The 12414-nt window shown below is 40.0% G+C and overlaps 1 protein-coding gene across 1 annotated transcript in view; it reads left to right on the plus strand.

Annotated features, from left to right (window-relative positions):
* The first annotated feature begins 2963 nt into the window (after window positions 1-2963).
* The window catches only part of STPG2 (sperm tail PG-rich repeat containing 2), a 347431-nt gene continuing 337980 nt past the window's right edge, over window positions 2964-12414 (plus strand). The window contains exon 1 of the mRNA XM_052642325.1: window positions 2964-3072. Coding sequence (XP_052498285.1) covers window positions 2964-3072 — 109 coding nt within the window. The remainder of the gene's footprint in view (window positions 3073-12414) is intronic.

A 12414-nucleotide genomic window follows, 5' to 3' on the forward strand; every position in this document is an offset into this window, starting at 1 on the left:
TTTGCAGTCAAATAAACCTGAATTCAAACACAGTTTCCATCTCTTACTACAGTAATGGTAATACAGTGTAGTTGATTAGCATTAAAACTATTTTGTAGGAACTGAGGAATGCTAAATCAAATTATTTTGTGTTCATATATAATTATAATTCTATGTTAACATTGTAATTTTATTAGCAGCACACTCATTCTAAACTATTTAAGAAATATTCACCACACTGAGAAATAAGTAAAATGGTTTGTTGTTCTCATTTTAAAAGTATCTTCCAATTCTTAAATACTTTGTACTATTCTGGCTACTGAACCATAAGGCGGGAATAAAAGCTAGGCAAGTCAGAACAGCCACAGTAATCAAGGAAATAGATAAAGGATTTTCACAGTAAGAACTTTTCAAAGAAAAGCGTTTTGTTAGGAATACAGAATTCTCAGCGACCAAGTGTTACAAAATTAGGAAGACTGTAGATGCTATACCTTGCTGCTAAGTTGCTTCAGTCGTGTCCGACTCTGTGCGACCCCTTGGACTGCTGCCTACCAGGCTCCTCCAGCCATGGGATTTTCCAGGCAAGAGTACTGGAGTGGGTTGCCATTGCCTTCTCTGAGACTCCGTACCTTAGTGGTGTCATATTTAAAATAGATCTGACCACAAATATTCAAAAAGAAACTCACTACAAGACTTTGTGGAGAAGGCAATGGCACCCCACTCCAGTACTCTTGCCTGGAGGGTCCTATGGACGGAGGAGCCTGGAGGGCTGCCATCCATGGGGTCGCTAAGAGTCGGACACGACTGAGCGACTTCACTTTCCCGCATTGGAGAAGGAAATGGCAACCCACTCCAGTGTTCTTGCCTGGAGAATCCCAGGGACGGGGGAGCCTGGTGGGCTGCCGTCTATGGGGTTGCACCGAGTCGGACACGACTGAAGTGACTTAGTAGTAGTAGTACAAGACTTTGAAACGCTAGTCTTGCCACTGATCAGCTATCCCTCTATGTGAGGTGTTTGAGGAAAGACCACACACTGAGGTGGCAGCAAGATATAAATTCTGTATTCCTAGCTGGTGGCTGTGTGCTAAGTCGCTTCAGTCGTGTCAGACTCTTTGTGACCCTGCAGACTGTAGCCCCCGCTCCTCTGTCCTTGGGATTCTCCAGGCAAGAATACCGGAGTCGGTTGCCATGGCCTTTTCTAGGGAATCTTCCCAAACAGGGATCAAACTGGCATCTCTTATGTGTCCTGCAGACAGGCAGGTTCTTTACCACTAGCGCCACTTGGGAAGCTCACTCCTAGTTGGTACACAGGTCCTAAGGTTACAAAATCCCCTTTGGAGATACGTAAACAAGCTTCGATAGACCCTGTAAAGAGCACCTTTTGTCTAAACTAGGTTGGCGCCAGTGGACAAAAATCAAATCCAGACAAGAAGTAGAAAAGCTTCCTTTGACACTTCATTTTCAACGGCAAGCCTTACCGCAGGAAAGAGTAATGTAGACGGCTTCAGACAAGAAAAATCAGGAGGTGAGAGCCTGCACCAGTGCCTACAGCAAAATGGCCTGGACCTGAATTTGCTTTTTGGGGTCACCATCGAGGACGACAGATGATGAGATGGTTGGATGGTATCATCGACTCCTTGCACATGAATTTGAGCAAGCTTCGGGAGTTGGTGATGGACAGGGAAGCCTGGCATGCTGCAATCCATGGGGTCACAAAAAGTCGGACACAACTGAGCGACTGAACTGACTGACTGATACAGTTAAGTATCAGTTTCTTAGTAGAAAGGGGCGGTGTCTAAAGTGCTGAAATTAAAAAAAAAATCATTTTAGCCATCTCTCTTGTTATGGATTACACACTTCTCTTTCTCTGTAAGATATAGAAGACTTGATGAAGACGTTCTTATATCTTTGGGTCCCCACAACCTAGCAGGATACTGAACCTATAGTATATGCCAGTGTTTTTTAAGTGAGTGAATAATTATTCACGTTATTGAGTAGGAAAAAAGGTACTACGGATACATTCTTGAGACGCAGATAAGCTTTGTACGGAGCTGCGCTTTCTCAACGCCTCTGTTTTACTTTATGAACAGAGTAATGAGTCTGCTGCTGTTGCTTGGCATCTGACAACAGAAGCACCTTTCAGTTATCTGCATTTGCATTGCTTCGGTTGGTGAGTTTTTCTTCTTCCCCGGGCTTTCTGTTTCTGTCACCACCACCTTCTGGGTTTTTCTGAGCCACACTGTGGACTATATCTGGGATAAAGTTAGAAGTGCTTTCTTTCCCCCTGGGGTGCGATCTAGTTGTGGTGGGAGTGTGGGCACAGAATCGTTTCTTTTCGTAGTAAGACTTTTATTTCACAATTTTTGCTAGTCTGTTTCCCAGCCGCCCTGACTTAAAGGGAAAATGGATCACAACCAAATTAGCCCTAACTCCTAATGCGTTTTCTAGAGGTTTTCTGACGAGTCAGGATCCAACGTAGTCAGAAAAGTAAGAGGATCGCGGGGGTTCGAGTATGTTCTTTTCTTTAGGAAGCCAAGAGCGCCGCGCGGAGCGAGTCTGCAAGACTTGCGACTCGCTGCGCATGCTCCCAGAGCTCGGCTCGAGAAAAGCGCCTCAACCTTTAGTCCGGAGACTTCCGGGAGGAGAGAAATGGGCGGAGGCAGGGCCGGAAGCACGGGGGCGGGCGCCTAGTACTTAACCTCGGTCTTTGGAGGGCTTCAGGTCTAGGTTGGTGAACCGATGATTGTGTGGGAAGTCTTACGTCTGGTTACACTGTTTTCAAGTTTTCCATGCGGCTCGAAGTCGCCTGGGAGAAATCTGACACCTATCAGCAGGTGAGGCGATAGCCCCTGCGCCAGCTCCTCCGTTTACAGAAATTCTTCCCGGGCCTTCTGAGTTTGTTGACGACTTTTTGCTCCACCATTTCTTCTAGCTGCTCAGTTCTTAATCCCTTTGCAGCCGTGCACTCCTCCCCTCACGCCATTATGTATGACCGGGCTCCCCGTGTGCTTAGATTGGCTGAAGGTGGCAGCACCGAGAATCGTGTGGGTCCTGGATCTTACCAGGTTCCTTACCTGAAGCAGCAGGCAACAGGTAAGATGTAGAGAAAGGCAAGCCTTTTGTGACAGGAGCCTCACTTTCAGCCTGCCCCGCTCATGTGTGCCTGAGTTAAACACTATAGTACAACTCCATAGGTATAACAGAACATGAAGTACGCAGGGAAAATTCTCTCCCTATTTTTACAGATGGTCAACTAATTTTTCCCATTTCACTAGACCAGTAAGCGTATTACCTTTTTGATTTTACAATGGTTTTCTACATCTTAGTTTAAATGCTGCAGATTTGATCTGGGATTTTGATTTCCCTGTCCCAGTTGACTATCAATTCAGTTCAGTTCAGTCGTGCCCGCCTCTTTGCGACCCCATGGACTGCAGCATGCCAGGCCTCTTTGTCTATCCACAACTCCCGAAATTTACTCCAACTCATGTCCATTGAGTCGGTGATGACTTCCAACTATCTCGTCCTCTGTTGCCCCTTCTCCTCCTGCCTTCAGTCTTTTCCAGCATCAGGATCTATTTAAAGGAGTCAGTTCTTTGCATCAGGTGGCCAAAGTATTGGAGTATCAGCCTCAGCATCAGTCCTTCCAGTGAATATTCAGGACTGATTTCCTTTAGGATGGACTGGTTGGATGTTCTTTCAGTCCAAGGGACTCTTAAGAGTCCTCTCCAACACCATAGTTCAAAAGCATCAATTCCTCTACACTCAGCTTTCTTTATAGTCCAACTCTCACATCCCTACATGACTACTGGAAAAACCATAGCCTTGACTGGATGGACCTTTGTTGGCAAAGTAATGTCTCTGGTTTTTAATATGCTGTCTAGGTTGGTCATAACTTTTCTTCCAAGGAGCAAACGTTTTTTAATTTCAAGGCTGCAGTCACCATCTGCAATGATTTTGGAGCCCCCAAAATAGTCTGTCACTGTTTCCACTGTTTCCCCATCTATTTGCCATGAAGTGATAGGACCCTATGCCATGATCTTCATTTTCTGAATGTTGAGCTTTAAGCCAACTTTTTCTTTCTCCTCTTTCACTTTCTTCTTTTTTTTTGCAGGAAAAATAATGATTTTATTTATTATTTTATTTTATTATTTTTTACTTTACAATATTGTATTGGTTTTGCCATACATCAACATGAATCCACCATGGGTGTGCATGTGTTCCCAATCCTGAACCCCATCTCCCACCTCCCTCCCTATACCATTGCTCTGGGTCATCCCGGTGCACCAGCCCCAAGCATCCTGTATCCTGCATCGAACCTAGACTGACGATTCATTTCTTATATGATATTATACATGTTTCAATGCCATTTCCCCAAATCATCCCACCCTCTCCCTCTCCCACAGAGTCCAAAAGTCCGTTCTATACATCCATGTCTCTTTTGCTGTCTCGCACACAGGGTTATCATTACCATCTTTCTAAATTCCATATATATGCATTAGTATACTGTATCGGTGTTTTTCTTTCTGGCTTACTTCACTCTGTATAATCGGCTCCAGTTTCATCCACCTCATTAGAACTGATTCAAATGTATTCTTTTTAATGGCTGAGTAATACTCCATTGTGTATATGTACCACAGCTTTCTTATCCTCCTCTTTCACTTTCATCAAGAGGCTCTTTAGTTCCTTTTCACTTTCTGCCGTAAGGGTGGTGTCATCTGCATATCTGAGGTTATTGATATTTCTCCTGGCAATCTTGATTCCAGCTTGTGCTTCATCCAGCCCAGTGTTATTCATGATGTACTCTGTGTATAAGTTAAATAAGTAGGGTGACAATATATAGCCTTGATGTACTCCTTTTCCTATTTGGAAGCAGTCTATTGTTCCATGTCCAGTTCTTACTGTTGCTTCCTGGCCTGTGTACAGATTTTTCAAGAGGCAGGTCAGGTGGTCTGGTATTCCCATCGCTTTCAGAATTTTCCAGAGTTTGTTGTGGTCCACCCAATCAAAGACTTTGGCATAGTCAATAAAGCAGAAGTAGATATTTTTCTGGAACTCTCTTGCTTTTGCGATGATCCAACGGATATTGGCAGTTTGATCTCTGGTTCCTCTGCCTTTTCTAAAACCAGCTTGAACATGTGGAAGTTCACAATTCATGTCCTATTGAAGCCTGGCTTGGAGAATTTTGAGCATTACTTTGCTAGCGTGTGAGTTCAGTGCAATTGTGCAGTAGTTTGAGCATTCTTTGGCATTGCCTTTCTTTGGGATTGAAATGAAAACTGACCTTTTCCAGTCCTGTGGCCACTGCTGAGTTTTCCAAATTTGCTGGCATATTGAGTGCAGTACTTTCACAGCATCATCTTTCAGGATTTGAAATAGCTCAACTGGAATTCCATCACCTCCACTAGCTTTGTTTGTAGTGATCTTCCTAAGGCCCACTTGACTTTGCATTCCAGATTGTCTGGCTCTAGGTGAGTGATCACACCATTGTAATTATCTTGGTCGTGAAGATCTTTTTTGTATAGTTCTTCTGTGTATTCTTGCCACTCTTCTTAATATCTTCTGCTTCTGTTAGGTCCATACCATTTCTGTCCTTTATTGTGTCCAGTAGCTCAGACGGTAAAGTGTCTGCCTACAATTTGGGAGACCTGGCTGGGTTCGACCCTGGGTTGGGAAGATCCCCTGGAGATGGAAATAGCAACCCACTCCAGTATTCATGCCTGGAAAATCTCATGGACCAAGGAGCCTGGTGGGCTACCGTCTACGGGATTGCAAAGAGTCGGACACAACAGAGTGACTTCACTTTTGCATGACATGTTCTGTTTACTATATGAGTTTCCAAATCACCTGTGTGCTTCTTGCCACCTTCTGTCTCTTCTTTGTAATCCTGCCTGCCTCACACACCTTTCCTAGAAACATTTACTAAGATAAAACTTTTATATTTGTTTTGGAATATCTTTTTTTCAGGTAGATGCCTTCTATCTGACCATCACCATCTACTTGAACTTACTTAATGAGAGCTCCTTTATCCCACATTCTGTAAGAAACTTTACTTGTTGAGAGGTGAAATGGGAATGGATAATTTAAGTAATTATTTGCTCTCATTTGTTTGCAGTTAGTGGATGGGGTAACTTTTAATAAGTAACATAATTTGCTTTCTGCTTTTTCTAATCTGATTTTTTGTGGGGCTTGATGCCATCCAAATTAAACCTTTTTCCTTTTTAGCCTACATTTCCCCTATTCCCACACAGTTCCTGTATTTTTCAATAAATGCCAGGATCCATTATTCCATTGACATGATTGATGAGATTAGGATGGTAGGTTGATTTAGGTTTCTTTGGAGTACTAATTTGTCTTTTGTCATTGTTTTAATCTTGAATTTTACCACCTTTCACCTTCTGATATTGATATCAGTGTTTTTGGAGCTTATTACATGTCTTTATTTAATGCAGCTGAGTTACAAGCATTACCTTCCTACCAATTTATTAGCCACCAATGACCACTGAAAATGCTTACACTTTTCTATCTTTATTTTATTTTGACACAACTTACCACTCTTTTTTTTTAAGAGATACTTCTTTCCCTGGTGTCTGTCAACATCTTTTTGCTGGTTCTTTTCCTAACTGTTGTAACAGTGCCTGATACATGGTTGGGAGACAATAAGCATTTGTTAAATGCTGAATCAAAGTATCATTTCCCCCTCTCTAACCAATACTCCATAGTGTTCTTTAAAGATTTTTATTTTAAGGTATTTCTAAATACCTTTTACATGTTTATATACTGTACTTTCCATCATTTGCTTGTTACTTTTCTCATGTTTACTTTCTCATTCAAATCCACAGCTTCAGCTGCTATCTATATTCTGATGACTCCTGTGATACAGCTGTTTCATATCTCTAAGATGAGCTTTCTTTTGATAAGGTCTTTTACTTTTTTTAGGCATCTATACCTAAAGTGTCTGAACTTACCAGTTTCCCCAGAATTACTGGGCTCTTTGAAAAGAAATTCCCTATCAGTCAGTTAGAAACTTTAAGCTTTGAAATTACTGTAGACTCCTTTTTTCCCCCTCTAATCACTCTCATTGATCTTAGGACCTATTGATTCTTTCTTCTCTTTATCTCTCAACCTAGTTCCCTTTCTTCATTTAACCGCCCTTGACTTAGTTTGGGATTTGTTATTTTTATTCTGAAACAAGGGCTTCCCTGGTGACTCTGATGGTAAAGAATCTGCCTGCAATGCACGAGACCTGAGTTTGTTCCCTGGGTTGGGAAGATCCCCTGGAGAAGAGAATGGCAACCCACTCCAGTATTCTTGTCTGGAGAATTCCATGGACAGAGGAGCCTAGTGGGCTACAGTCCATGAGGTTGGCAAAAAGTTGGACACAGCTGAGCAACTAACACTTTTGTCAATAAAATATTTCTCGTTTCCCTCTATTTCAGTCTCTAACAATGTTTGTTTTATGTCTAATGTGATCTATACCTCCACCAACACTTAACCAACACATCAGCAATTCCAGCCTTGCATTATCTGTGAATTTATGCTCACTCACCTCCATTCCTTGGTACCTGCTGCTACCTTTGCTGGGTATGTTCTCTCGTCTTTCCTTACTTGGCTAATTACTACTTATGTCTTGAGCCCCAGGTGAAGTTTTTCTCTGACTCCAGTCTGTCCCAGGTCTTTCTTCTTTGACTCCTTAATAACTCAAAGGACTTTGGTACTTTATTGTAATTATATGTTTACTTACCTGGCTGCCCCACTAAAATGTGAGATTTTTGAGGGCAGTAACCAAGATCTCCACTGTATTAGTCTCAGTTTTTAGCTCAGTAGTCTTAACACCTAAGTGCTTAGTTAAAAAAATAGCAAAACAGTAATTCTAGAAGTAAAGTTCAAAAAATCTGATGAGTTACACGTGTCACGTTATAAGAGTTTTTAATTCTTCTCTGTGTGAACTCTGATTGGAGATAAGTAACTAGGGCTTGCAAGGTCCTTTTACTGCTTTATAGAATTGTGCCTTGTTGACCTATGAAGGAAGCTAGGAATTTCCATTCTTGGGAACTTTGAGCAACTATATCATATGGAATCCTGTTTTAGCAGTACTCAGCAGACATGCTAACAATAATAATCAATAGAGGGCATAGGCATCTCTTCAGTCATTTTTCTACCAGATTCCCTGGCAAGGTAATTGAAAGTAGCTGTTACCTCTTTCCTAGGTACATTCTGCGTTTCACTTCTTTGAGATCAGTCATACTGGGCTGTAGAGTAGTACACACAGTTATTTAAGGGTCAGGTAAATTTTGTAGAGTATGATGTAGGAAATGTTGGGAACTTTATGTAGTTTACTTGTTACCTTGAATTACACACAGAGAAAAAACTTAGAGTCTTAACACTTCAGAAGAACAGTGCAGATATTGTTTATTTCCAACCTTTCTCTCCTCATTAGCATTCTTTGCTTACTATATTCTGCTTGGTCCGTCCTCTAGTGTATTGTCTTCTTATTTTCCTCAGGAAATTCTTTCCACATCAATCTGCAAATTTCATTGCCTCGACTTTTGTCCAGCTGATCAGGGAGACTCTTTTCTACCCAGGATTTGCAGCCTGAAAGGAATAGGACTGATTTCATGATTCAGATTTCATGAGTGGGAGAGATAATGGATATTCCAGATCCAGATTAGTGAGAGCTGCTCCTGATTTTCTTGCGAATTATCTGAGAAGCAAGAAAATCTCTCGTTAAGGCAAATCTTTGCCATAAATGACCAGCCTAGTAAAATATGATAAAAACATAGTCCCTTTAATAATGGACAGCTCCTGGCATTATTAAGCTAAGGAATATTTCATTGTTTTCTGGGCTTGATTTACATAATAAATGGTACCCCATGTTAAAATGTGTTAGTTATCTGTATTGGTTCTCTATTAGTTATCTAAACTGGATAATGCTGGCTGTTAATATATTTTTTGCCAAATTTCTTTTTTTATAAAGAAGGTATTAGTTTAATCTGCCGTAGAAGCATGAGCTGTCCATGGACTTACACTCCTGCCTATGTGCTGGTCTTACACCCCTGCCTATGTGCTTGTGCCAACAATAATGACTTTATCATGTTAGCCATTCAGACAGAATTCAGGAGACCATTTGAGGGAATGCAATTTATCTGTATTTAGGTTTATATTAAAAAATGTGATTGCTGTAAATGTTGATATCCCTGAAGATGAGTATGTTTCAAAGTTCTAGTTATTGCTTTTATGTGAAGAATGCCCTGCTTGCTTTGTATCTGTAATTGTGGCTATAGAACTTGTACTTTATCCCCCAGCTGCTCACCTTCTTTCTCAGAAAATAGACTGACTTTTATTGCTTCATGCCAGTCTGATTTATTTTCTGCTATTGGTGCCTCAAACTTAATATATCTCAAATTGAACTTATTCTTCTCAAATCTTATCCTCCTACAGTCTTCATTTCTTCTTTCTTCCTGACAGTTTGATTTATCATTTATTGTTGGAACTTCACATGTCAATATATTACATGTCTCAAATCAAACTTTTTATCTTTCATTTCACCAACTCTAATGTGACAGAACCCTTTACTCCTATATTTTTTACCTTAATTATTGGCAGCACTGCTTGTAATGTAAGTATTTGTTTATTTGTCTGGCTTTCCCTCTAGTTGAGGCCAGGGTTTTAGCTTATTTGTTATTGCACTCTCATTGCCTCTCTCTGACACATAATAAAGCATTTAGTATTGCTGAATGAATGGCTAAAGGAGTAGTTTAGAATATCTACGTTTACTGTTTAGTGTGCAGGGCGGTATGATAGAGAGACAAACCATCCTGGTTTGTCTGGGAATGTCCTGATTTTAGCACTACCAGTCCTGTGTCCTGGGCAAACTGAGACAGTTTGTCACCATAACTGTAAACCAGGCATATAATTATGAATAAAGCAGAAAATCCCCTTCTATTATGGAGCTTATTAGTAAAAACATTTTAATTTTCTTGTGGTTTTCCTTCAGCTCAGTATTTTATATAAACTTTTAACCTATTGATGAAAGATTTTATATGATTAATTTTGGGAAACTTCAGTGAAGATTTTATGAGCACTATCTCTTTTGAACACATAGGCTATTGGAGGTTCCCCCATTTTATATGAATTTCAGTATTTTGCAATTCATTTCATATTTCTTTAGATAGATTCATTTAGAACCTCTGCCATGTTTGGATGACAGCTGCCTCAGAACTAGCCCTGAGCTTAGCTTTCTTCATTCTCATATCTGTCTCACATTATCCCAGTGTCTGTATACACCTAAATTAAAAAAAAACAAACAACCCTTTAATTGTGAGATAAAATACTTATACAGTAAACCACATAAAATATAAACATACAACTTAAAAAATGAATAGTCAAAGAAATATGGCATTGCAAAATTTTCCTTTTCATTCATAACTCTTATCTCCTCCCCTACTGGTAACCACTATTCTAATTTTTTTTTTAATTTTTATTTTTACTTTATTTTGCTTTACAGTACTGTATTGGTTTTTGCCATACATTGACAGGAATCAGCCACAGGTGTACATGAGTTCCCAATCCTGAACCCCCCTCCCACCTTGCACTCCATATCATCTCTCTGGATCATCCCTGTGCACCAGCCCCAAGCATCCTGTATCCTGTATCGAACATAGACTGGCAATTCATTTTTTATATGATAGTATACATGTTTCAATGCCATTCTCCCAAATCATCCCACCCTCTCCCTCTCCCACAGAGTCCAAAAGTCCGTTCTATACATCTGTGTCTCTTTTGCTGTCTCGCATACAGGGTTATTGTTACCATCTTTCTAAATTCCATATATGTGTGTTAGTATACTGTATTGGTGTTTTTCTTTCTGGCTTACTTCACTCTGTATAATCGGCTCCAGTTTCACCCACCTCATTAGAACGGATTCAAATGTATTCTTTTTAATGGCTGAGTAATACTCCATTGTGTATATGTACCACAGCTTTCTTATCCATTCATCTGCTGATGGACATCTAGGTTGTTTCCATGTCCTGGCTATTATAAACAGTGCTGCGATGAACATTGGGGTACATGTGTCTCTTTCAATTCTGGTTTCCTCAGTGTGTATGCCCAGCAGTGGGATTGCTGGGTCATAAGGCAGTTCTATTTGCAATTTTTTAAGGAATCTCCACACTGTTCTCCATAGTGGCTGTACTAGTTTGCATTCCCACCAACGGTGTAAGAGGGTTCCCTTTTCTCCACACCCTCTCCAGCATTTGTTGCTTGTAGACTTTTGGATCGCAGCCATTCTGACTGGTGTGAAATGGTACCTCATTGTGGTTTTGATTTGCATTTCTCTGATAATGAGTGATGTTGAGCATCTTTTCATGTGTTTGTTAGCCATCCGTATGTTTTCTTTGGAGAAATGTCTAGTTCTTTGGCCCATTTTTTGATTGGGTTATTTTTCTGGAATTGAGCTGCATAAGTTGCTTGTATATTTTTGAGATTAGTTGTTTGTCAGTTGCTTCATTTGCTGTTATTTTCTCCCATTCAGAAGGCTGTCTTTTCACCTTGCTTATATTTTCCTTTGTTTATGTGCAGAAGCTTTTAATTTTAATTAGATCCAATTTGTTTATTTTTGCTTTTATTTCCAGTATTCTGGGAGGTGGATCATAGAGGATCCTGCTGTGATTTATGTCGGAGAGTGTTTTGCCTATGTTCTCCTCTAGGATTTTTATAGTTTCTGGTCTTATGTTTAGATCTTTAATCCATTTTGAGTTTATTTTTGTGTATGGTGTTAGAAAATGATCTAGTTTCATTCTTTTACAAGTGGTTGACCTGTTTTCCCAGCACCACTTGTTAAAGAGATTGTCTTTAATCCATTGTATATTCTTGCCTCCTTTGTCGAAGATAAGGTGTCCATAGGTGTGTGGATTTATCTCTGGGCTTTCTATTTTGTTCCGTTGATCTATGTTTCTGTCTTTGTGCCAGTACCATACTGTCTTGATGACTGTGGCTTTGTAGTAGAGCCTGAAGTCAGGCAAGTTGATTCCTCCAGTTCCATTCTTCTTTCTCAAGATTGCTTTGGCTATTCGAGGTTTTTTGTATTTCCATACAAATTGTGAAATTATTTGTTCTAGCTCTGTGAAAAATACCACTGGTAGCTTGATAGGGACTGCATTGAATCTGTAGATTGCTTTGGGTAGTATACTCATTTTCATCATATTGATTCTTCTAATCCGTGAACATGGTATATTTCTCCATTTATTAGTGTCCTCTTTGATTTCTTTCATCAGTGTTTTATAGTTTTCTATATATAGGTCTTTGGTTTCTTTAGGTAGATATATTCCTAAGTATTTTATTCTTATTGTTGCAATGGTGAATGGAATTGTTTCCTTAATTTCTTTTTCTACTTTCTTATTATTAGTGTATAGGAATGCAAGGGATTTCTGTGTGTTG

The sequence above is a fragment of the Budorcas taxicolor genome, chromosome 6 (assembly GCF_023091745.1).
Source record: "Budorcas taxicolor isolate Tak-1 chromosome 6, Takin1.1, whole genome shotgun sequence".
In the NCBI taxonomy this organism is placed as follows: domain Eukaryota; kingdom Metazoa; phylum Chordata; class Mammalia; order Artiodactyla; family Bovidae; genus Budorcas; species Budorcas taxicolor.